The following is a 23,602-nucleotide window of genomic DNA, read 5'->3' on the forward strand; positions in this document are numbered from 1 at the left end:
CCATCAGCATCTCAAGGGAGCTATTTAGGAACGGAGAGTCTTTTGTTTGTTGCATATCATAGGAGGTCAACAGCTGATGTATAGAAATCTTTTTACTACCTATTTTGACACTCTGAACTGAGTCTGAACGACCTTCTGTCCATCCCTATACTCATCCAACAACTTGTTTACTTGTTGCGCATCCAATCCATTTACAACCTTATATGCCAATGGCACTACGCTTTGCGCTGCTAGATAGCCCTCGACACGGTCCCAAAATGGCTTTGCCGTTGTAAATCTAACATGCGATAAGCCAAGCACATTTCGCGTCTCATACCCGGCCTTCTTCTCTCCGATGATCTTGGACTCGTCAATGGCCCCAACGGAGAACCGCAAGCGAGCAAGCTTTCCCTTCTTACTCGAAGAAAGCGCGCTTACAGCGAGATGCTGTTCTGCGGGAAGGTTGATGGCATCAAAGGCATATATCAAGTCATCACCAACGACGTTCCGTATGCGCTCAAGAACCGCATCGAAACCGCCGTGCCGATCCAGAACGTGATTCGCGCCGTACTTGTGCAACTCGTCTTCAGAGCCGCCCACGACCACTATGTTTCCAATACCAACCAATTTGGCCAATTGCACACCGAATCTACCGCAATTGCTACCACCACCCAGGATCAATAATGTGGTTCCAGTGTAGTTGAAGGTTTCTGCGCCGGGACTCCACGGCGCAGGAATACCAAGCCCAACCTCGTCGAAGAGGGCGATTAGCGCCGCAGCTGCATTGGTCGGTAGGCTCGCTGCATCGTGATCACTAAATCCGTGCGGAATTTTTGACGCAAAATCCTCGTCTACGACCGCAAACTGCTGCAGCGCTCTCTGCGAGTTTCCGTCGAGCCGCGACTGCGACACCACCCTGTCGCCAACCTTGAATTTCGTGACTCCAGGCCCAACAACCGAGACGACACCGGCGACATCGTTTCCAAGGATGGCTGGGAGAATGTCCTTGATAAAAAAACCAGTGTCGCGGGCTTTTTGGTCGTGAGGGTGTAGCCCGGCAACCGTAACGCGAAGTTGGACTTGTTTTGGACCGGGTTGAGGAACGGGCCAGTTTGACGTCGGAATCACACGTCCTCCAACTTCGGGGACAATGAGGGCTGATTGCGTTGTCATGCTGACTGGTCGTCTCAAGCTGTAGAGGATAGCGAAGGAACAAACAAGTAGCAGAATTTGGCTTGTCAATGTTGATAAAAGTGGCATGATGGACTATCATAGGAGCGACGCGTTTACTCTTTATAATGCTCTCCTCGCCTTTGTAATAGAAGAGACGAGGATACTAAGCAATAGCACGCAATTGCAAGACGAGAGCGTACAAGCGATGCAACGCAGCTCTATTGGTCATCCATATCAGTAATCACATCGGCCGGCGGTTTAGGTATGTATGTAGCGTGATGTCTGTGCGCGCAACGTCACAGGTACAACGACTGACGCACTGATGGCTCCTCAAGTGCATGCAAACGCTAAAGCCGCTGCCGCCACTGAATAAAATACCTAACAATGGTGTTGTCTCTCACAGCTGCTCCGCTATGCCCAGCGCATCTGCCCATCACAGTCAGTCCGTATTCTGCACGATAGGGATCTGCTTTATCATCGAAAAGCCAATAGCGAAATGTTTTGATGGTAAATCTGCGTTGGACTAAGAGGAATTGCGCAACTTCTAAAGAGGCTCTTTGGTCGCCTACCGAGGTATATATCATGGCATCCTACAAGTGCGGTCCCACTCAGGTAACCAGTTCTTGTCAGGTATAGGCTTGTACATTTTGTTTCATGATCAGATCAGTTTGAGTCGCGAAGACACCACCAACATTCGACTTATCAGTCTTGTGCACATGTCTCGCAATGGTCTTCAGCGCTTTCTCGATACCGGTTCTGTAGCTTCTGTCAGTGCCCGCTTCGGTCGGCCAGACCGGGCGGTCCCTTCCTCACTTTTGGGAGCGTGCGGTCTCTGTGACCATGCACGTAACTCGCAACTGCTTGAACAGGAGTTCATAACCAAGAACGTGTATAAGATATATAATTCTAGTAGGTAGTACTCTATTCTGCCTAAGCCCATGCTGCGCATATACAGATGCAAGACCCCAGACTCCGTGGGTAAATCACGGTAAGTCACGTTCAAGACCAAGCGCCGACAGATAACCCTTAACCAGGTCCTAAAATAGCTCTGCTGTTTTATCTAAGTTTATAGAGTATTTCACAGCTTTAAGATTTGTGGTCTTGCGCATTAGCGTTAACTAGCGCGTTGGCGCCCAAATACTCCGTGTGTGCACCGAATAGCAAGGTATACGCACGAAGTATATGCAGTTGGCCTAACCTTAATTAAGTAGATAAAAAAAAAGCGAAAGCTAAAGAGATTACACTAACTTGCTGTTACGTGGTAGCTCAAATTACGACTTGATAGGACATTCTAGGCCTTAAATACATATATAGAGCAATCTGTCTATAGCATGTTTCTACTAAGTGTCTCGTTCTATCTTCTAACTAGCAAAGGATAAAAACCGCCTTCAGTTCACACAATGCGTCAGCCAACGCTCCTCCTGGCTCTTATTGCTATAGCCTACACAGGAATGACTGTAGATGCTCGATGCCATGTTACCAGTCACTGTAGCGAGGACCTACTTCTCAAGGGAACCGTTCTCACCAGCCTAGGGGCCCAAAGAAGATCAAGCATCCTCTTGCGGTTTGGGAAAATTGAGTGTGTCAATGAGGACTGCGAGTCAGTGGCGACCAATGCTACCATCATCGATTGTTTTAACTCCATCATCTCTCCTGGATTTATCAATACGCACGAACACATCGCCTACTCAACTGTCGAGCCTCTAGCGGACATCGGAGAGCGCACGAATCATCGGCACGACTGGCGTCTTGGGCTTCGAGGGTTCACCAAGCGGGACCTACCGGTCAACGGCTCCGAGATCAATGCAATTAAATGGGGAGAGCTACGCCATCTCTTCTCGGGCACTACGTCGATTGTGGGAGGGATGATGACTCTTGGCTTGACGCGCAACCTCGACTTTGTCGATGGCCTGCAAGACGGTCTCACAGCACCTGCGAGCTATTGGGACGTCTTTCCCCTCGATGATACTGACGGCGACTTAAGGAACGGAGACTGCGACTACGGCAGTAGCCCCATGACTAGGGCGGCAGCTTCTAAATTCAATCGCTACATCGCCCACATCGCAGATGGTATCGATGCAGAAGCTGAGAATGAGTTCAGGTGCATTTCCAATATAACCTTTGACACCCAACCAGCTCCCAGGGGAGGTGGTCTGAGCACTGATCTTGTAGGCCCAAATTTGGTCATTGTGCAAGGCGTCGGTCTCACAGAGAACGACTTCGACATGGTGGCTGCACGAGGTGCCAAGGTTGTCTGGTCCCCACGCAGCAATGTCTTTCTTTACGGCAAAACGCTTAATGTCACGTATCTACTCGAAGCCGGAATCACGGTGGCCCTAGGAACGGACTGGCTGCCTTCAGGCTCGGCTACAATGAGCAGAGAAGCCATATGCGGCCTTTCAGTGATGAGGAAGAGCTACGGTATAACGCTCGACCCCAAAACCATCTGGGAGATGATGACTATCAATGCGGCGAATGTGGCAGGATTTGAAAGGCGGATTGGTTCCTTAGAGGAAGGGAAGCTGGCCGATATCACTGTCGTTGGCGGACGTGCTAGCGAATTTTCAGCCTATGGCAAATCAAGTCCTTTTGCGCAAGCCATTTTCTCACCGCCGGAGCACATCGAGCTGGTTATTCGCGCCGGAAAGATTTTGTTGTCTACTGAAAGCATTAAGGATCTCGTGGGAAGCTGTGAAAAGCTTGCCTTCGGTAATACTACCAAGTATGCGTGTATTGCTAACGAGTTAGGTAGTTCGTTTAGGGATTTTGAAACCTCGCTAGGTGGCGTCTACCCAGCTATTCTACCAGGTGTTCCGCCACGGGAACCCACCTGCGAACCAACTAGATAGATAGTCCTGTATTATACTGCGTATTTAATCTATTCAGTATATAAGTACCTACATATCTATCTATTTCTGGCAGACTCTAAGATGGCAACTTGGGGCAAGGTCATAGGCATGCCAAAAGACAACAAGATAGCGGCTTGCGGCGCAAGACCTAACAATAATCCTTATTGTAGATTGACCCTGAATAAGATGAAAGTGGCCGAGGCGTAGTATAGGCCAAGTGTTGACGTCTACTCACGGGTCTCAGGTGAGAATTAGCATTTATAAATACATCAGCCAGTAAAGTATTGGCAGGATGAGCTTTTGTCGTGGAATCAACTATGCTCACATCAGTCGGTGTTCAATTAACTGCAGGCGTGTCTAGGTATTGAGAGGTTGCTTAATTATAGAAATTATAAATGTGGCAGTGCTCTATGTGTCCGTACGCCACGCAGAGTTCTAGTCTTATGTGCCCGACCGCGCTAACTAGTAGTGGCGTGGTTTCTTATTTGTGGATTACCGAGGCATTGTTAGGCCGTTCCTGCTGCCTGCGCCCCATTGTCTGGCCTACATAAGAGATTCCAGCGTGTCTATAGCTTCATTGACTACGACGCCCAAGTTGTGTCGGTGCATGTCCACTGCCATGACCTGGCACGTAATCGACAAGGGATACTGGACAGAGCCGCTCGATTTTGCCATTCCTGTCACTTCTGGAGGGCAATTCTTCAAATATTTCCACCAACACATCAGTCCACTACACTTCACGACCTCAGGAGGCCATTTCGGTAAATACTCTAAGCTGCCAGTAGAGCTGCAGCTACGGATCATTCAACTGTGCGATGCGCAAACCCTTTTCCAGCTTATGCACACATCGCACGATCTTCGTACAGAGTCAAAGAAGCTCTTCTTTGCAGACCAGAAGACATGGTACCGCCTGCATGCAGACCTGTTGCGAAATTGCAGCTCACCCAGCGAGTTAGTTCACGACGCTTATTTTCTTGCTAGTATTGAGCAGCTTAATCTTGAGTTTGAATTGTCATTCAATTCCTGGTATCCTGAAGACTGGTGGGAAACAGGTGCCACCGACGAGGAATTGATTGAGATATTTGACGAGCGTATCAACGCAGGCATAAACGATTTCTGGCAGACTGTACAGCGCGTTTGCCCTAGAGTCAAACGCATCATGCTCAGCACGGATGATGGGCGACTCCATGGCAGCCCCCCAATGACTGATTGCTGTCACAGAGTTGCGCAACTGTGTCCTGATGGCATCAGTCTGTTTTTCTACGCGGCCGAGATAGGAGATGACCTTTCAAATTGCCGAAGGAAGAGGCTCCTGTGGCGACTGACGGCTGGTCAAGGAGGCAAAGACACAGTCATAACGCCGAAACTGGAACGACCAAGCCTCCCTGGAACCATTGTGGTACCGCCTAAGAAACCTTACGAGGGGCGGGTAGGCGCCTTCATCAAAGCAAACAGTCTTTGGGAGAAGTTCAACGATCAGCGTCGAGCAGCAGAGTTGCATCGAGCGGCAGCTATAGAGAAGCACTACTTCGAAGGACGGCATGAACCTTTTAGCTGTTTAGTGACTAACTGCGACGCTTGGTTTGAACAACCTGAGCAATACACGACACATCTGCTTACAACTGGTCATGGCGCCCACGAGGCTGCGCCAAACACTATTGATGCCTTGTGCACCCAGAATACAAAGCGAATAGAGGAGCTCCGACAAGAGCACAATGAAGCACATCAGTATTTCTGGGACTGGTGGGGGGAATATGGCACTCAACAACGAAGCATGGCTGAGAGTGAGGTGATGGGTCAACTTGAGCATGATGCGTTGTATACGCAGAGCAAGGTAGTTACAGAGCACAGAATTTTTCTGTCCATTCATGAAGCGAAGATGTGGTTATCATACGAGTAGAGCAATAATGTAGATCTAGCTCCTGGCAATCGCCTAATCGGAACTTCCGCCGGAAGCCTGAACCAAGCTCGGAAATTGCGGAAATGACCTCGGAACGTCTACTTCAGGCGGTCCTGTCAATAAATACACTCATCTGCACGGCTGGGCTGCACTACGACTCGAAGATTGTCTTTCCTGGACTCAAAATGGCGTCCGATCAGCTCTTACTCGACCTGTCACAATATGAGAAATTAGACTCTCTCCAAGTAGGACATCTTCGACACTTCTATAACCTTGCGCATCAGCTTGACGGAGAATGGTATCTCATGGGATCCCCAGAACCCGCACAGGAGTTCCTGGATGCTTACCGATACCAGCTGGCAACAATGGCATACGCTTCAGCTGTGACCTACTATCATCGCACGCCAGCTTTGCGCTCGGCATTCAAACCGCTGGTCCGGCAGCTCATTCACAAGATGCTGCTTCGTGGATGCTGGGGCTACTGGTTCAGCACTAGCCATTCTGGTAAATTCGTGGACCCATCGATCACGGAACTACGAAAACCCTGGGCTGATCCGGTGGTGCGCGAGAACATCATGTACAGTGGACATCTGTTACTGATGACCAGTCTCTATGCCATGCTGTTTGATGACGACGAGTTTGAGAAACCGGGGTCCCTAGTCTTCGACTGGAACCCATTGTTCTGGGGAGAACCGCAGAAGTTTACGTACGACAACCGCAGTCTGCAAAAAGCGATCTTGGTAGAGATGGAACGGAACAAGTGGGTTGGCGTTTGCTGCGAACCTAACTGCGTTTTTGTGGTCTGCAACCAGTTTCCGGTAAGTCTGAACTTCTAGACTCGAGTCATGTGCTAATATCATCAGTTGATCGCTATGAGATACAATGATGTGCGTGATGGCACGAATACTGTTGATGGTGTCATTCGACAGTACAAGGCCGCGTGGGAAGAAAAGGGGATGATACTTGACGATGGACTATTTCCCGACTGGTTGATGATCAAACAAGATCAGATCGTACCAGCAAAAGACTTGGGCTTCACAGCTTGGGCCGGGGCATTCATGAGCGCCTGGAACGCGGAGTTGGTCCAGTCCTTGTACCCACGACAGTCGTCTGGTTTCCTCACCAATATCGACGGTCAAGTACGTCTGCATCCTGCACTGATTGCCAGTGTGTATCGGAAAGTAGCCACGTCTGATGCAGCAACCACGGCCAATGGTACCTCGTCCGACAAGAGGATACTTTCTGTGGCAGTTACAGAAGCACAAGCAGCTCTGGCAGACCCTCAACGTCCGGTAGATGTGATGCCGTACTTAACGCCGACGTTTGGCTACGTCGTCAAATGGCTCTCCGAGCTGGGGAAACAAGAAGAACTAAAAGGATTGCTGGAGTATGCAGACGAGATGCTGAAACCCACTTGGGAACATGGCGGACTGTACTACCCTCGAAACGATACACCATTCGACCAAGATTTGAGGTGGCTGCGCATGGACCGATTCACTGGTAACGCTGCCATCGCTTATGCAAGGCTCAACATCGCCGGAGGGCAGAACAAGATGTGGGAGAATCCCTGGGGCAGAGAATATCACAGAACACAACCGTGGGTGGACGGTATTGATCTCGGCAACGTGGCTGTTTTGCGAGGTGTCTGGGATACACAAACTAAGAGTCTTGTTGTTACAGTGCAGGGTTGGGATTTTGAGAACGCCCCCCTTAAGGTTACGTTAAGCCCTGTCGCGATGAACTTACCAGCTGGTAGATATGCCTTATACATCCGAGGGCTCTTGGCTAGTGAGTTAAATATCTGTACTAGCGGAAGCTTTCAGGCAAGAACTGAGGTTATTAAAAAAGGAGAAGAAGTAGACTTTATCTTCCAACTACTAAGGGAAGACTATTAATAGAGTAAATATATATATATTAAGTATCCTAGTTAGATTACTTACTCTCTACTCTTTATATTCTAATTAATATTTAATTACTATAGAAGAGATAAGTATTAAATTCTAGTAATACTAATAAAGATTTTAGTATATAATAGTTTAAGCTCTATAAAAACTATAATACTTAGTAATATACCTTATAAGTAAGTTATCTACCTAGATAAGTAATTTACTTTTACTTAGACTATACTATACTCTACTAACGTGAGTGCATAGCGAGTGACGCAGTTAAGCGAGTGACGCACCCTAACAAACTATTGGGCCTTCTACGTGCAATTACTCAACACCACAACATTATAATGTAGCTAACAAGATATATCCTTAATCGCTAACGTCTACTACATCTTTTTTACACGTGCGCAAGTTGTGCCCTGTCTCACCGCAGCGCTTGCAGTGCCTTTTGCCCTGCTTGCCTGCACCTGTTTGGGCCCTACCCTCACGCGTTTCCCCCTCTACCTGCGCCTCAACGTCGCGTTGGGCTATCAAATCCTCTGCCTGTTCCTTTGAGAGGTCTCCACCCTTCTGAATCCGCTTTCTTTTACGTGATTTGCGCTCAGAAGCAGCCTTGTTCAATGCTTCAAGCTGCAGCACTCGGGCTGCCAATAACGTCTGCCCATGTAGTAGCATTGCAGTGCCTCTCTGCAGCTGATTAACAATCTCTACTATTGGAGTTGGTGATGATCCTTGGTGCTTTTGAATACGATCGCGAAGCAGCGTTGATTGAGACTCTATCTTGTTAGCGTTGGTGGGTGTCTTGGGGTTCTATTGGGCCCCCCCTGGTAGAGGTGGTGTTGGCGCCCAAAGCTTGACATCAAGCTTTGATAGCACTACTAATGGGTCATTAGGCACTAAGCCAGTTGCCTTAAAGCTTGATGTGATATTTGCCTTTAAGAACGCCTTCTCAAAAACCTTTGCAAACGTTGCAATGAAGGCCTTCTTGTCAATTTGGCCAATGTGGTCTGTTGCCAAGACTCTGATCTCTTTACTATACTCCCGCTTTAAGGGGGCAAAACAGCCCACATCAAGCGGCTGCAGGATGTGCGACGAGTGTGGAGGCATATATAGAGTAATTATCTTGTTCTCCTTGCAAAGATCCTGGAATGCAAGCGACTTGTAGCTTTTGTGGCCGTCAATTATTAGTAGCACATGGCTACCTACCCTCTGGCCCTTAATCTGCTCAATAAAGTGCCTTAACCAGGCTACACCAATATCATTTGTAGTCTAGCCGTTGTCGCTGACCCTAATGCGCCATTGGGGCCTTAAATCAGGGTACCAGGACGCGTCATGGTTCTTTGCTTTGAAGATAAGGTAGGGCGCGATTGCCCAGCCTATCGCGTTGATCGCAGCAATGAAAGTTACCCACTCACGGTCTCCCTGTTGCAACCCAATGGGCTCAGTACGTCTCTCTGATGCAGTGACTACTTTGACGCAGTTTCCAATGCCTATAGTAAAGCCAGTCTCATCAAAGTTGTAGGTATCTTCATCCAGGATGCTGTACTTGGCCTTAACATTCTGAACCAGGTCAAACCAGGGCCCAATGACCCCTGGATCGCTGCACAAGACTCTCTGGCGATCTCTCTGTCGAGTTATATGCGATTTTAGTCCAGGTTTGCGTTTGACGAAGTTTGAAGCCCATCGTGGGCCAACAGGCTTTGCGCCGCGTGCAGCGCGCAGTTGATTAGCCATATCTTCAACACAATAGAGCGTTGGGGCAAATCCTTGGGAATCCAGCTTCCTAATATACTGCATAAGTGTCCTCTGCTCTGTCCTCTGAAGATTCGCTGATTTAGGGTGGGTATCGCGTGTTGACTGCGTCCCAGCGCGTCGGCGGCGGAGGGTTGCCTCAGAGACCCTGTACACTGTAGCAGCGCGTCGCACGCTTAGCTCTTGAGGTTTCTTAATTGCTTGAAGTGCAAGCTTGATTCTGTCTTCTTTTAGGAGCGATTCCAGGTTAGGTGGTTGGTCCATTGAGGTTTGAAGGTAGGAAGGCCCAATGGTTTGTTGGGGTGCGTCACTCGCTTGACTGCGTCACTCGCTATGCACTCACGTTATATATTATTTTATAATACTATACTCTATACCTATATAGAGTAAAATATACTAAAATACTATTTAGAAACTACTTCTATATTATATTTATATATTATTTTTAGTTTTTCTATATATTTAATAGTATTATTATAATAGCTTGCTTTCTTTAGTATTTACTTATTTTTTAGCTTTTTACTATTACTATATATACTAAACTTCCTTAATATAGTTAGCTACTAACATACTAGATAGGTAAGTTAACTAGATAGGTAAGTTAATTACTCTACTAAGACTCTACTAAAACTTAACCCTCTTATATAATGCTATAATAACAACATAAATTAGAACCTTTAAAGGAAGCTAGGATATAGCTTATACTTTAGGCTATTAAATAAGATATAATAATCTCCCTATAATATGCTATATCTCTTTATAACATGTCTTATATAATACTATATAATTAATATGCTAGATAACCTATATAAGCTAATTATATACCTAAATTAAGGAATCTAGACAAGAATAAGGAGGAGGTAATTATTTAGTATATACTTAACCTAGATATAAGAGGGTTTACCCCCTAGCTAGTAGTAGTAGCTAATATAGCTAATTCTTTATATAAAGAGTATAATCTAGGCTATATTAGTATAAAATAGCCTAATATATTTATTAAGCACTACTCTAAGCTCTAAGTAAGGTTTAATTATAAGTATAACTATAAGTAAGCACTCTATAAGGATCTAGAGATTATATAAGGCTAGTTCTACCTTATAGAGAATACTAAAGCTAAGTATAGTATCTAGAACTAAGATATATATAACTTTAATAAGACTAGGTTTATAATAGGCTAGATATTAATAGGAGTAGTTATTAAAGGCTTAGAGTATTAAGGGTAGCTAAAGGTAGTTTAATAGGGCAATTAGGAGTAGATAATAGCTATCTAGGGCGTAAATAGTATAGAATAGGCTATTCTACTCTTTATTATCTTTTAAGGCTATAACTACCTCTCTACCTAGTATAAAGAGAATATAATACCTTATAACTAGGTTATTATAGTCTCTAAGAATAGCTAGACTATAAATAAGCTTAGATTCTAGTAGCTATAGCACTTTAAAGCCTATATAGGGAGGCATACTATAGGAGGGTACTAACTACTAATTATTAATAGCTATAAGAGCTATAACTCCCTCTAATTCTAATAATACTATAAGGAGAAGAAGATTATTATACTCTATATACCTCTATACTTATTAAACCTCCTATAGCTACTTAATATAGGTTATTTTGCGCTATTAAAGAAGGTATATAGGTGCTAAGCTAAAGATCTTATATATAACTAGATTACCTATATCTTAAAACTTAAGTTCCTGCTATACTTTAAATGCATATATAATATAGTAATAACTCCTAGTAATATTTAGGGAGGGTTTAGAGGTGCTAGATTAGTTCTATTTAACTTTAAATAGGTTATAATAGGCCTTAATGTTTAACTATGCACCCTATTACTACTTCCTATCTCTAATAAGCTCTAGTAGTTCTATATACTTTAGAATATACTAGAATTTAAGTCTTAATTAAAGCTAGTTTAAGAGAAGATTTAAAAGTATATAGATAGCTTACCTTCCTCTATTATAAATGTGCTAGAAAAGCTCTTAAAAGGTGCTAAGATAATAGCGTATTTGCTAGTATTAGTGTGTAAGTAGGTTTCTAAGCTTTAAGATGCTAATAAGGCTATAATATAATATAAATTATATAAAAGAAAGCGCTTATAGTAGGAGGGGACTCTAATAGTTAAAGAGAGAGTATAATTAACTACTCTAGAGGAGTTTATAGTATATAGTAATAGTAAATTTATAAAGAAGATAGTATATACTAATAAAGGTTAATAGACTATAAGATACTATAAATAGTGCTAGAAGATAGGGTATAACTTGCGTATATATTAAAAGAGATTATAGATAGCTCTTCTATACTATAATATGCTAAATTACTATTTATAGGCCTATAATAGGGTATTATAGGCTAAAAGAGAGTTAAGTTTTAGTAGGGTCTTAGTAGAGTAATTAACTTACCTATCTAGTTAACTTACCTATCTAGTATATTATAGCTTTATTTTAAAGCTTATTATAACCTATTATAAGTTTAAAAAAACTAATCTAGTACTTTAAAATATTATTTAAATATTAGTTACTAGGTATTATTATAATATTATAAGCGCGTTTAAAGAATAGTAGAAACTTTAGCTTTATAATATGGTTAGAGATTTAGTCCTATTCTTGCGATATTCTAGTCTAGACTTCGCTGCTAATCTTTAAGATGGTCGCGCGCTACCTCTAAGACTTAACGGCTTCCTAAGCGCTTAAACACTTATTACGTCAGCTCCCGATCTACTAAGACATCTAGAGAAGCGCGTATACTCTTACATCGGGCTTGCGTTGACAGTCCATCCGAAGTACGTCAGAGTTCACGGTGTAAGACATATCTGGCCGTGCACTGATACATTAAGCAGCTAACCTATAGTTTCTTAGTGCACGCAAAGCTTAGGCGTAGCATCACAGCCCATTGTAGCTAGAAATTCTCGACATGCTGCCCATCGGCCTTCGTTGTTGCATGAGAAAAGATAATTGTGGTCTCAGAATCGACTCTTATGTTTTCTGTTGACTCGGAGCATATGCGCTGCCGGTCAGTCTGACGTCTAGAAGTCAGCGGCCAGCTCATCTTGTCAGATCGTTGTTGTTCATGATCCCTTCCTGGTAGAGGGTTTAGATGTGACCCGGACACGGTATCAGTGACAGAGCCACCTATCCATTTGAACAGGGGTACAACAAACGGAAATGATGCTAGAAGAGGTTAACAAAACTCAACGCGACGTAGTGGTGGGCCACGCGAGGGGAACAGACCACAGATAATGCCGGCATTGCACTCAACGGCGCCCCAGACTGGAACCATGGACGCGATGTAAGTGAAATCGCCCTCACCATTGAAGTGAATGATATTCCTTAGTCTAATAATCGAGCATGCAAGGGCTAACAGACCCATAGCATATGCTACGGCTAATGTTACTGTAATTTGTAAATCCAGTGTATGTGATGCATATAGTCTGAAGCTTACCTTTCTTCTTTGAGTTGATTTGTAGCTTTTGCATGGTCGGGATGGGGAGCACGAAGATGAGAATGTCCAGAAGCGTGTTTATAGAGGACGTGAAGAAGTTCACCTCCATCATATTCCAGCATCCCTGCATTTTCTTAGCTGTGGGAAAAGAGTGTATGAAGCTGATGGTGACACACTTTAGGGAAATTGTCGATGTCCCATGCAGCATGCATTGGAATGCATTGGAAGATCGCAGCCTGTCTTGTAAGTTAGGGAGCAGTTTTTGGATAAGCAGCGTTAGCACTTGCAAATACTGTAAACAGGGTGAACACCAATACAAAGACGCCAACCCACACAATCACACGCTTTTGCATCCCTGGCAGAGCGAGTTGGTGAAACTGGACGAGAATGCTCATTTTGATCAGGCTGTGTATCTTGTCAACACCGTAACAGATCTGATGATTACCGAGAATTGCTACTTACCCGACCAGCGCTTGGTAAGTCGTGTTCTGCGCTACTCCGATCTTCATACTCTCTATAAGCATTTTCGGGCGAGCGCGCGAGTACTCAATATGTTTCCCCATTCCTGTATGAATCTGAAAGTGAATTAAGATGCATGAGGCGATGTCTACCAAGACGGCTGCAACGATCAGGTCCTCCGACAGTGTTGTTCGTCGAGCGCGAAGGAGATACCATCGACTAAAAAGCCTACACGATTCAGTCAGAGTAGCACCAAACGAAAAGAATGAAAATAAACCTTAGCATGGCAATAAGAATCGCGCCACCTAGGAATGAGAACGTAATGCTATAAAGCGCAGGTCCCTTGTTTTCCTCCATGTATCCAGGGTCTCCGTATACAAGCATCTTTCCCGCAGTGCAAGAGCTCACAGCTCACTCACAGAGAACTGTCGTCGTGTGCGTGACTGTAAATGGAGTAAGGACTGAAAGATCTAAGAAGTGTGATAGTGCGCGTGAAATCTATTTGCTTTTCTGAGTCTGCACGCTTAGCAGGACCACCTGCAGGCATTGGAGCTATACATCGGAACCCAGGAATCAAAAGGCGCCCTAATCAGGGCTGGAGCAGTAGTGGGAAATCCTTTCAGGGCCTTGGTGGCATTGGCGGTTGCGAAAGCCGTTCGTAGAGCACGTTGCTAGTGTGGCAATCTCGGCTGCACAACGGGCAATTGAGGTGAAGCGGCGCCATTTTCGACTCAGGAGCCAGCTTTGCCTACCTCGGGACCTTTCCCTTGACTTACGACCCTGAGCGCAATCTATCAGGCGCACTCCAGATCAGCCATTATCGTATTCAACAGTCTTAACGCGGTTGAAGAGTGGACAGGAATCATTCTGCAGATAATTTCCCCCCCGCCTTGTCAGGGTGAAACGGTTTCGCGCAACCCACAATGTGATTGCCCTGCCCCGCTTCGCGCTACTTAACGGGGTCCACCCCCTAAGTCTACATCGCTAGCGTCACGGAGCCGAGTCACAACGTTCACGTCCACGAACCTCGTCCACCGCATTGATGTTGACCCTCCCTCGTTGCATGTCCTCGCTGCTAAATGCGATTGTCCTGCCTTACTTACACCCACAGGCGCTAACGGTCCAACAACTTTCCTCACGGCCTATGAAGAACGAAACAGTGAATAGCCACTCGTGTGCAACGAGTCATGCGCTGATACGCTGGTTTGGGCGCTGTGACTGCCAGTCTACCTTTGGACGAGCGCCGGCCAACACCACAATCTGAGCGTGTCGCCCAGATAAATCTTCGCATTGGTCCTAAACGTCACGTAATAATTGTTAATAACAAGTACCTAGTAAAGCGTTTAGCACACACACTAAACAAGTATATATACTATAGTAACTAGCATAAGTAATATAGGTAGATTTTAAAGTAACTAATTAAAAAAGTCTAACGTACCCTATAGGCGAGTTAGACAACAGGTAAGTTAGACACTTTTACTAAGCCCCTACTAAACTCTACCCTATTATAATATAAAATAACCTAGTTTAGTGCTATAATATATAGTATAGTCTATAATACTATTTAGAAACTACTTCTATCTCTTTCTTATATATTTATATATTATATCCTGTCTAATTATACTATCTATAGTGCCTTTAGGAGGGCTTACCTACTTTAGTATATACCTACTTCTTTGCCTTCTTACTATTACTATATACTTTAAACTCTTTTAGAGCTATTAATTACTAGCCCTATTTAACTACTAGAGTACCTTCTTTCTTAACCTACTTTCTTTTATATAATTTTTATTATATAGCTACCTTATTAGTAGCTTAAAGCTAAGTAATCTTTTATTATACTAATACTAGCTTATATATAATTATTACTACCCCCTTTACTACCTTCTTAAACACCTTAACTATAGAGGTAGGTAAGCTATCTATATACCTCTAAATCCTTATCTTTATAAGTATTAATTATAACCTAAGTTTAAGAGTATTACTTAGAGTTTATAACTACTAGAGCTTATTATTAATAGGTAGTAGTAGTAATAGCATGCATAGCTTTATATTAAGGCTACTTATAACCTATTATAGATTAAATAAAACTAGTCTAGTGCCTTAGAACTCTCTCTAAATATTGCTAGAAGTAATTATAGTATTATAGGCGTATATAAAGTATAGTAGAAACTCTATCTTTATAATATAGTTAATCTAGTTATATATAAGTATTTTAGCTTAGTACCTATATATCTTCTTTAAAGTAGTAAAATAAGCTATATTAAGAGGCTATATAAGGTATAATAAGTAAAGAGATAAGTAAAGAGTAATAATTTTATTATTCTTATAGTATTACTAGAATTTAAAAGAGTTATAGCTCTTATAACTATTAATAATAAGTAAATAGTAGGTACTAATAGTATACTTCTTTATATACCTATTAAAGTAGTTTATTTAGTCTATACTAAGCTTATTAGTAGTCTAGCTATTATTAGAGACTCTAATAACCTAGTCTTAAGGTAGTTCTTCCTTCTTATACTAGGTAGAGAGGTAGTAGTAGGCCTTAAAGATAAGGAAGGTAGAAATAGCCTATCCTTTAGCATTAATACCTACTATAGCTATAGCCTACTCTTAGTTACCTAGCTAGATAGCTTTTAGCTAACCTTATTATTTTAAAGCTATAATAACTACTTTTAGAGAGATCTAGCCTATTATAAAGCCTATCTTATTAAAGTTATATATATCTTTATCTTAGATACTATACTTAGCTTTAGTATTAGCTACTAAGCTAAACTAGCTCTATAGAACCTTAAGATCCTTACAGAGAGCTCTTTTATAGTTATACTTATAATTAAACTTAACTTTAAGTTCTAAGTATTACTTAATAAATATACTAGGCTAGTTTATACTAATAAAACCTAGATTATACTTAGTATATAAAGAATTAGCTATAGTAGCTATATCTAAAAGCTAAGGAGAAAACCTTTATATATCTAGCTTAAGAATATATTTAATAATTACCTTCTTTTTATTATTATCTAGCTTCTATAAGTTAGCTATAGAATTAGTATATAAAGGTTATCTAGTATACTAGTTACTTAGTATACTTTAAGAGACCTTATAGATAGTAGTAGCATGTTATAGAGATAGAGTTATATCTTATTTAAGAGCCTAAAGTATAAGCTATATCTATACTTCTTTTAATATATCTAAATAGTATTATTAAGAAAATATTAGTATAGGAGAAGGTATTTAGTAGGGGCTTAGTAAAAGTATCTAACTTACCTATTATCTAACTTACTTATAGAGTATATTATACTAAGTTAAGTACTAGATAACTTATAAAAAGAAATTATATATAATTATTATAATAATCTACTATATAGTTACTCTAGAATTATAAAGACTATAGAACTTATTATATAATATTATAAGTTTCTAAATATAAAAGATAAGGTTACTAAATATATTAAAGAATATATTAACTATTAGTAGAATAAGTATAGTATATATACTAAGTATAGAGAAATATAGGTAATAAAACTACTAACTATACTATAAATAAATATTATAATAGATTTTATTATATAACTACTAATTACTAAAGACTCTATAATAGACTATAATTATAACTTAATATTTATAGTAGTAGATAGATTTATAAAAGCTACTAAGTTTATACCTTTCTAATATAACTATACTATAGAGTAGCTTACTTAAGTATTTCTAGATAGAATTATTTAATACTATAGCATTTTTAAATTAATTATTAGTAATAGAGATAAGCTTTTTACTTTAAATTTCTAGATAATATTCTTAGTAGCAATAAAAATAAAGAAGAAGCTTTCTATAGCTTATTTTTTTTAGATAGATAGATAGATAGAACAAGTAAACTAGATAATAGAAATATACTTCTATATTTACTATAACTAGTAATAGAATAATTAAGTGTTACTCTTACTTATAGTATAAATTATATATAATAATAAACTATTAGAGGTAATAGGCCTAATACTATTTCTTATAAACTATAGAAGATATTTAAATCTCTTTATATAAAGTTTTAATAGTAATATCTAAATAGAATTAGTAATATTCTTAGTATAGAGACTAAAGAAAGTATATTAGAAATTACTTAAGAATATTACTAGAGCTTAGATATAAGTAATCTTTTATATTAATAAAAAAAGAAAAATAGTACCTCTACTAAAAAAAAAGAATAAAGTATACCTTTTTATAAAGAACTTATATATAAAAAAACTAATAAAGAAACTAGATAAAGTTAAAGTTAAACTATTCTTTATTTTAAAGAAAATTAGCCTAGTTAACTATTAACTTAAGCTACTAAAAGATATAAAAATATACTCTATATTCTATATCTTCTTATTAGAACTAGCTAATGCTAATATACTAATCTAGAAGAACTTCTATTACTAGAATAATAGTAATAATAAATAGAAAGTTAAAAGAATAATAAAATATTAAGAAACTAGCCTAGATAAAGAATACCTAGTTAAGTAGTTAAGATACCTAGACTTAGAAAATATATAGAAACTAGGTACGTACCTTATAAACTACTAATAACTTCTATCTTATTATTAATAAATAATAGGTAATTAGAATTACTTTCTAGAATAGATAGTATAAATATACTCTAGTTAAGAGCTAGAGACCTAGGTGTTATAATCTTCCTTTTATAACTAACTAGATGCTAACACCTAGCAAATGCTAATACGCTTAGTATAATATTATATAGGCTATTCTATATAGTATAGTTTTATTATAAGTTATATAATAAGCTTACTCCTTAGTAGTTAAGCTAAAGTAGGTCTTATATAGAGCTTACGCAGCTTATATTAAGCTTAGTAAGCCTAGCTTATATAGCTTATATTAAGCCTAGTAAGCTACTACACTCTCTATAGTATATAGCTAGTAGAAACATAACCCTTATAGTTTATGTTTAACCTAAGTATTAATCTATAATATTAGATCTTAACCTAACTTTTAAGCTAGACAGTCTACTCTATACTACTTATTATTACCCCTTGCCCTTAAGATAAATAGATTATATCTATACTCCTTAGTGTAAGACCTCCTTTAGTTTCTCTAATAGTATTTATCCCTAAGAACTAATTAAATAGTGCTTATAAGCTTTGCTTAAAGTATAACCTTAACACTAGGTATTAGGCCCTTCTCTAGCTAAGCAACATTCTAGTTAATATTCTCTACTACCTTAAGAGACTTAATATTCTCTATATACTTTCTAGCCTTATCTACCTACTATTATTTATAATACTATAATATTTTCTTTTATTTATAAATATAATCTTTCTTTATATGCATAGCTAGAATTACCTATAGTGCTATAGATTTAGCTTTATTAGCCTTAGCTTCTATTTACTCTAAATGCTCTATTTTATAATTAATATAAGTAAGGTTTAGAATTAGAAACTCTACTAGAATATACTTCTAGCTACCTATACTATAGTAATTTCTATACTATTTAGTACTTAAGGCCTTACTTTATATAGTACTAATAAGATACTATTATAAGTTATCCTATATAGTTAATATAGTTACTAATAGATTTATAGTATAAAGTACTTCTAGAAGTTATAGAGTTAGTTTATAAGAATATAAAGATTAAAAGAGAAGAATAGTATTATAAACCTAAAATAAGATATAGTAGAAGATAAAAAAGAGAAGAATTAATAACATATAGAGACAACCTAAAAGTCTTTAAGAAGGTTAGTATTAAGGACTAATAATAATATAACCCCTCTTATTTTAAAGTCTTAGTAGAACACTACTATAGAATATATTATATATAGTTCTAAGAATCCTATAATATTCTAAGGTGTCTTAATATTAGTATATTATAGAATATTAGAATAACTATAGAATATTTTTTAGTATATAGTAAGTAAGAATATAACTCTTATAGTTTATATTTAACCTAAGTATTAATCTATAATATTAGATCTTAACCTAACCTTTAAGCTAGATAGTCTACTCTATACTACTTATTATTACTTCTTGCCTTTAAGATAGATAGATTATATCTATACTCCTTAGTATAAGACCTCTTTAGTTTCCCTAATAGTATTTATCCCTAAGAACTAATTAAATAGTGCTTATAAGCTTTGCTTAAAGTATAACTTTAATAGTAAGATTATTATATCTTTTTCTTTATATTGCTCTTAACTATATATCTAGACTATTTTTACTATATTCTAATAGCGCTGCAGCTCTATCCTTATATAATTAATATGTCTAGATTTCTTAAAGATAGTCTCTATTACATACCTATTGCGCTTAATTAATTAGCTTGCATGCTTATATATATCCTACTACACAACTTAAGCGTTGCTAGTTAAGTAGAGATAGCATCTTAGAACTATAAGATTAAACAGTCTTAGATCTAGGAGCTGCTTCCTTAAACGCGAAATAGAGTTATTCTTGTACCTTACAAAGACGTGATACACAAACCATACTAATCCTAATACAATAACCGCGACTACTATAGCAAGTTGCTTAAGAACAGGTGTAGGAGGAAAAGATTTCACTAGGGCAGTGCAGAGCCGCAGGAAATGTGGATGACCAGGTGTGCTGTCCAAATAAATTGCCGAGCTAGGAAGATGCGTACCAGTAGCGGCACGGTATGCAGCCGGCGTGAAACGTCCTGCTAAAATCTGAATAGTAGCCGTGCACGCCCACCACATCTGTATCAAGCGCGATGAGCTCGTTCTGCCGAATTACGTTTGGTGAGGTCTCTTGGAACCATGGGCATGTCCGTAGACCGGCGGTCAACAGGCGTGTCTTAGGGTATTTGCTGTTGTTGGCAATGACGGACTGGTGCAGCACGCTCCAAAGAGGGTTATCAGAGATGCCTGGACGGATAGCGGAGCGCAGTCTGGCCACTGCGCGTTCGGTGGAGCAGAGAGAGGCAATGGCACATTTGAGTTCCTCTGAGGATTTAATGCAGCGTGCTAGCTCGATAGGTCTCTGCGCGTCGACAATGGTGAAGCCGTGGCTAGCAAAGGCTATGGCTGTGTTGGCATTGAGACGCTCCAGGCCAATTTATGCGTTGGCGCCAACGAGAGAGATGATTAGGGACGCCATATCAGCTGTCCATTGCTTCTCGCACTCCTCTGGTCTAACGCCAGCACACTGGTGGCTTAATGTCTTTGCTACGCGGATCTCGTCAATGGTTTCGAGATCTGCTGCGAGATGGGCACAGCCGTGGAAGTCCCAAAGAACGGAGCGAGTGGCAGTCAATAGCAGGTAACGTGCTGTGTTCATGCGAGCTGTGTAAATCTGCATGTTGCGGGTTCCAGTTGCATAGCGAATATTGATAGGATCGCAGGCATGCATTGATGCCATATTTTGCCATCTTTTCCCGAGTGCGGCGTAGTCGGTAAGCACGCACTTCCTTCATGTCTATCTTGATATCATCCCGTACTTGGTCTAGTAGTGCCATGTCGCTTGCGTTTGCGAGGTCATCCCTCCCAGCATGCCAGTCAAAAGTAGACAAGGCCGATGCGTGGATGGCATGTGGATCGAGTCTGTGAGGTTCAGCGACTAGGGCTTGCAGAAGAGTCGCCATGTTCGTTGATCGAATACTATGCTTTCAACTGGGGCGGCACTTGTTCATCAGCCAGCTTTATACAGGCGAGGCACAGCGATGAACTTGTTTCGTATGGAATCTATATCAAAAGCATAATGTCACGCGTATTTACGCGCGAGAAAGAATTTGTTCTGGGCTTTAGGACAGTGCACTGTTATAGTCGTAGTTAGATGCCTGTAGACCCTCATAGCTGGCGAGCTTAGGATGCGTGTGTAGGACTCCGGGGGAGTCTGGATGTCATGCATGGTAGTGATGGTAGTGCAGGACACCTACAAGAGGTAGAGAGAGTAGTTTACGATGCCGCAGGACTACTTGCTGATACTTACCCGTCTACAGAAAGGATATGCCTAGCATCTTGACCTACAATGTTGTATACAGGACGCTGTCTAACAGCGGGGCTTCCTGTGTATTAATAATGTATGGAACTAGGTGCGGTCTGCACATTTCAGCAAGCACTGCAAGTATACTGGGGCTAGCACGCCTGATACTTGTTTTTGTGATGTCCATATGAGTGATCAGCGTAGCACTTCTCGCCTGACAGCACAGCGCCTCAGCGATACAAAACCCAGATATCGTACCTTCCCCACGTATGCCCTGTTACATGTCCTTGTTTGTAAACATACATGTAGCCACCCATCTACCACGAGTTACTCGACAGCACCACGTGCTGCCAGCCCTCGGGGCCGCACTGCTCGGCCACCTCAGCCTCATACATCATCTCCTCCCACGCCAGCCTCCCCTCCTCGTCACCAACCCCCTCTCCCTCCCACCCGGCCCTCAAATCTCCCTCCTCAATCTGGAAATCAAAATCCGTATCCTCGTCACTCCGGTCTTCGATATGCCCGTACGAATCCTCCTCCGGAGCCTCCTTGTTCAGCAAATTGTTCATGTCCTTCCGGTTCGCCGCCAGCCAGTACGCACGGTGGTAGCGGCGCAGGATTGCCGGGTCGTCGGCGCGCCAGCGCTGCGTCTCAGCGAGGAGGCCTCTGGCAACGCACTGCGCGAGCAGCGGGCGCGCGTCGTAGGCCAGCGTGGTCCAGTGCAGGGCGTTGGTGTGCAGGGCGTAGACGGCGAAGGAGACGGTGGATGTTGGGAGGGGGTGGTACTCGGCGGTGTTGTCGGCGTTGTGCAGGACGAGGAGCGAGAGGCGGGTGCCGGAAGCGATGAAGCCGCAGGTCAGGTGGGTGATGTGGCGTTCGCGGCGCTCGCTGCGGAGGGTCTCGGACAGGAGGGCGTCGAGCCAGGATTCGGCGAACTCGTAGCCGCTTGTGGGCTGGAGGTCGTAGCGGTAGACGGACCATTTGTAGTCTTTGTATTCTGCGCCGACGGGCTGGGGCAGGTCGTCAGCGGCTAGGGGAGGTTGAATAACTGGGGGTACCAACACTGGTGTGAAGTGTACGGGGCCGTTCGCGTCTGGATGAGCGGAGACTGGGGGTACCGACGCTGGCGTGAAGTGTACGGGGCGGTTCACGTCTGGATAAGTAGGGACTAGTATACCGTACCCACTCCAGTATGCCATGGGAGCCGTGTGTGGGGTCCAGTCTCGTTGTGGGTCTGGTGAGACCTTACGGCGCTTCGCAGATGGAACAGCCTTCTTCTGGGCACTAGCCTTGCGCTCAGCGATACTCTTCCTACGAGCTTCACCTTTCTGCCGGTATAATTCTTGCTTCCATTGGGTCACCAAATCTGTTTCCTGTTGTTGAAGTATCTTATGTCCTGCAACAGTCAGTGAGTACTCTCGCAGTGAACAAACACACAGTAACTTACTATCCAGATTGTCGGTGCGCCATTCTTGGATAGCTGGCCGAACGACAGACGGATCAGGGTTCTCGAACGATGCAGACAGAGAGGCAACGGAGTCAGATCGACCTGCGTGGGGCATCTTGGAATGGTGTGCGTTCTCGATTGCAGGACTGGTGCGCGGGGATTGATACGGATTAGTGTAGTCGGCATACTGTGGCGGGCGCTCAAGGCTCTGTGTGAAGTCATGTGCAGCGCTGTGTAGGGACGGAAGAGGCTGATAGTGCAATGCCCGGTCTTCACGCCCACCATCAGCGCCGTCAGTGTTCCAGACTTTGTTGTTAGCAGTTCTCTCAATGTCTGGGCTGGCAAAGTACGTGTTCGCCTCTGGCTGGAAGCTGTTAGGACCCGACGGGGGCCCGACCAAGCCGGAGCCACTCTGCATGGGCTGTTGATGACTGTGTGAAGGGTGAAGATACGCTGGGTAAGATGGTATGTGACTGTTATTGAGCTGTGTAGTGAGTGCATACTGATTGATGTCTCCGTCACCCAGCTGATATGAAGCTTGGCCAGACTGCCATAGCTCCTCCGGTGCTTGATCAACACAGGTGGTGTCGAGCCGTCCAGTCGGAGCATGGCGAGGGACGGAAGGAGCGATTGACGGCGGTAGCCAGGCATGTTCGCGCGGAGCAGGCGCGCCCGGTAAAGTGGGCACGTCGGGGTCCGGGGGTGTGACAGGTCGTCCCGATTTCACCTCAGCCGGGTGAGCGCGGGAATCGTTTGGGGCATCCATCGGATGATAAAGAGTGTGTTG

General features: G+C 42.2%; 8 protein-coding genes across 8 annotated transcripts; 4 read left to right on the forward strand and 4 right to left on the reverse strand.

Moving 5' to 3' along the window:
• Nucleotides 1–74: 74 nt before the first annotated feature.
• Nucleotides 75–1,361, reverse strand: C7974DRAFT_403908 (putative alcohol dehydrogenase). The gene has a single exon (XM_046142891.1). It carries the CDS (start codon nucleotides 1,237–1,239, stop codon nucleotides 100–102), a length of 1,140 nt encoding a protein of 379 aa, XP_045991919.1. The 5' UTR covers nucleotides 1,240–1,361; the 3' UTR covers nucleotides 75–99.
• Nucleotides 1,362–2,478: 1,117 nt separating this feature from the next.
• C7974DRAFT_403912 (metal dependent amidohydrolase) lies at nucleotides 2,479–4,407 on the forward strand. The gene has a single exon (XM_046142892.1). It carries the CDS (start codon nucleotides 2,553–2,555, stop codon nucleotides 3,999–4,001), a length of 1,449 nt encoding a protein of 482 aa, XP_045991920.1. The 5' UTR covers nucleotides 2,479–2,552; the 3' UTR covers nucleotides 4,002–4,407.
• Nucleotides 4,408–4,620: 213 nt separating this feature from the next.
• On the forward strand, nucleotides 4,621–5,901 carry C7974DRAFT_417591 (uncharacterized protein; the record flags this gene model as incomplete). The annotated part of the gene is made up of 1 exon (XM_046144095.1): nucleotides 4,621–5,901. One exon carries the CDS (start codon nucleotides 4,621–4,623, stop codon nucleotides 5,899–5,901), a length of 1,281 nt encoding a protein of 426 aa, XP_045991921.1.
• A 185-nt stretch (nucleotides 5,902–6,086) lies between these two features.
• On the forward strand, nucleotides 6,087–7,796 carry C7974DRAFT_437228 (uncharacterized protein; the record flags this gene model as incomplete). Its single annotated transcript, XM_046145181.1, has 2 exons — nucleotides 6,087–6,719; nucleotides 6,765–7,796. 2 exons carry the CDS (start codon nucleotides 6,087–6,089, stop codon nucleotides 7,794–7,796), a joined length of 1,665 nt encoding a protein of 554 aa, XP_045991922.1.
• A 4,370-nt stretch (nucleotides 7,797–12,166) lies between these two features.
• C7974DRAFT_65649 (uncharacterized protein) lies at nucleotides 12,167–13,668 on the reverse strand. The gene is made up of 6 exons (XM_046147014.1): nucleotides 13,443–13,668; nucleotides 13,268–13,385; nucleotides 13,157–13,216; nucleotides 12,981–13,104; nucleotides 12,770–12,931; nucleotides 12,167–12,709 (listed from the first exon to the last, which is right to left on the reverse strand). The coding sequence occupies exons 1-6, from the start codon at nucleotides 13,541–13,543 to the stop codon at nucleotides 12,438–12,440; spliced, it is 837 nt and encodes a 278-aa protein (XP_045991923.1). The 5' UTR covers nucleotides 13,544–13,668; the 3' UTR covers nucleotides 12,167–12,437.
• A 683-nt stretch (nucleotides 13,669–14,351) lies between these two features.
• Nucleotides 14,352–14,839, forward strand: C7974DRAFT_403919 (uncharacterized protein). The gene has a single exon (XM_046142893.1). It carries the CDS (start codon nucleotides 14,482–14,484, stop codon nucleotides 14,701–14,703), a length of 222 nt encoding a protein of 73 aa, XP_045991924.1. The 5' UTR covers nucleotides 14,352–14,481; the 3' UTR covers nucleotides 14,704–14,839.
• A 5,662-nt stretch (nucleotides 14,840–20,501) lies between these two features.
• C7974DRAFT_380262 (uncharacterized protein) lies at nucleotides 20,502–21,027 on the reverse strand (the record flags this gene model as incomplete). The annotated part of the gene is made up of 2 exons (XM_046140510.1): nucleotides 20,502–20,738; nucleotides 20,851–21,027. The coding sequence occupies 2 exons, from the start codon at nucleotides 21,025–21,027 to the stop codon at nucleotides 20,502–20,504; spliced, it is 414 nt and encodes a 137-aa protein (XP_045991925.1).
• Nucleotides 21,028–21,685: 658 nt separating this feature from the next.
• C7974DRAFT_428323 (uncharacterized protein) lies at nucleotides 21,686–23,466 on the reverse strand (the record flags this gene model as incomplete). Its single annotated transcript, XM_046144592.1, has 3 exons — nucleotides 21,686–22,764; nucleotides 22,816–23,268; nucleotides 23,319–23,466. The coding sequence occupies 3 exons, from the start codon at nucleotides 23,464–23,466 to the stop codon at nucleotides 21,686–21,688; spliced, it is 1,680 nt and encodes a 559-aa protein (XP_045991926.1).
• Between the last annotated feature and the right edge of the window lie 136 nt (nucleotides 23,467–23,602).

Source organism: Boeremia exigua (assembly GCF_020726555.1).
Source record: "Boeremia exigua strain MPI-SDFR-AT-0100 chromosome Unknown C7974scaffold_13, whole genome shotgun sequence".
Classification (NCBI taxonomy): Eukaryota; Fungi; Ascomycota; class Dothideomycetes; order Pleosporales; family Didymellaceae; genus Boeremia; species Boeremia exigua.

Coding starts and splice junctions, on each gene's coding strand:
- C7974DRAFT_403908 (XM_046142891.1), bottom strand. CDS start 1,239: ATGCCACTTTTATCAACATTGACAAGCCAAATTCTGCTACTTGTTTGT.
- C7974DRAFT_65649 (XM_046147014.1), bottom strand. CDS start 13,543: ATGGGGAAACATATTGAGTACTCGCGCGCTCGCCCGAAAATGCTTATA. Junction 13,105..13,156: donor ACATCGACAATTTCCCTAAA/GTGTGTCACCAT, acceptor AAGAAAATGCAG/GGATGCTGGAATATGATGGA. Junction 12,710..12,769: donor CAATGCCGGCATTATCTGTG/GTCTGTTCCCCT, acceptor AACCTCTTCTAG/CATCATTTCCGTTTGTTGTA.
- C7974DRAFT_403919 (XM_046142893.1), top strand. CDS start 14,482: ATGTTGACCCTCCCTCGTTGCATGTCCTCGCTGCTAAATGCGATTGTC.
- C7974DRAFT_403912 (XM_046142892.1), top strand. CDS start 2,553: ATGCGTCAGCCAACGCTCCTCCTGGCTCTTATTGCTATAGCCTACACA.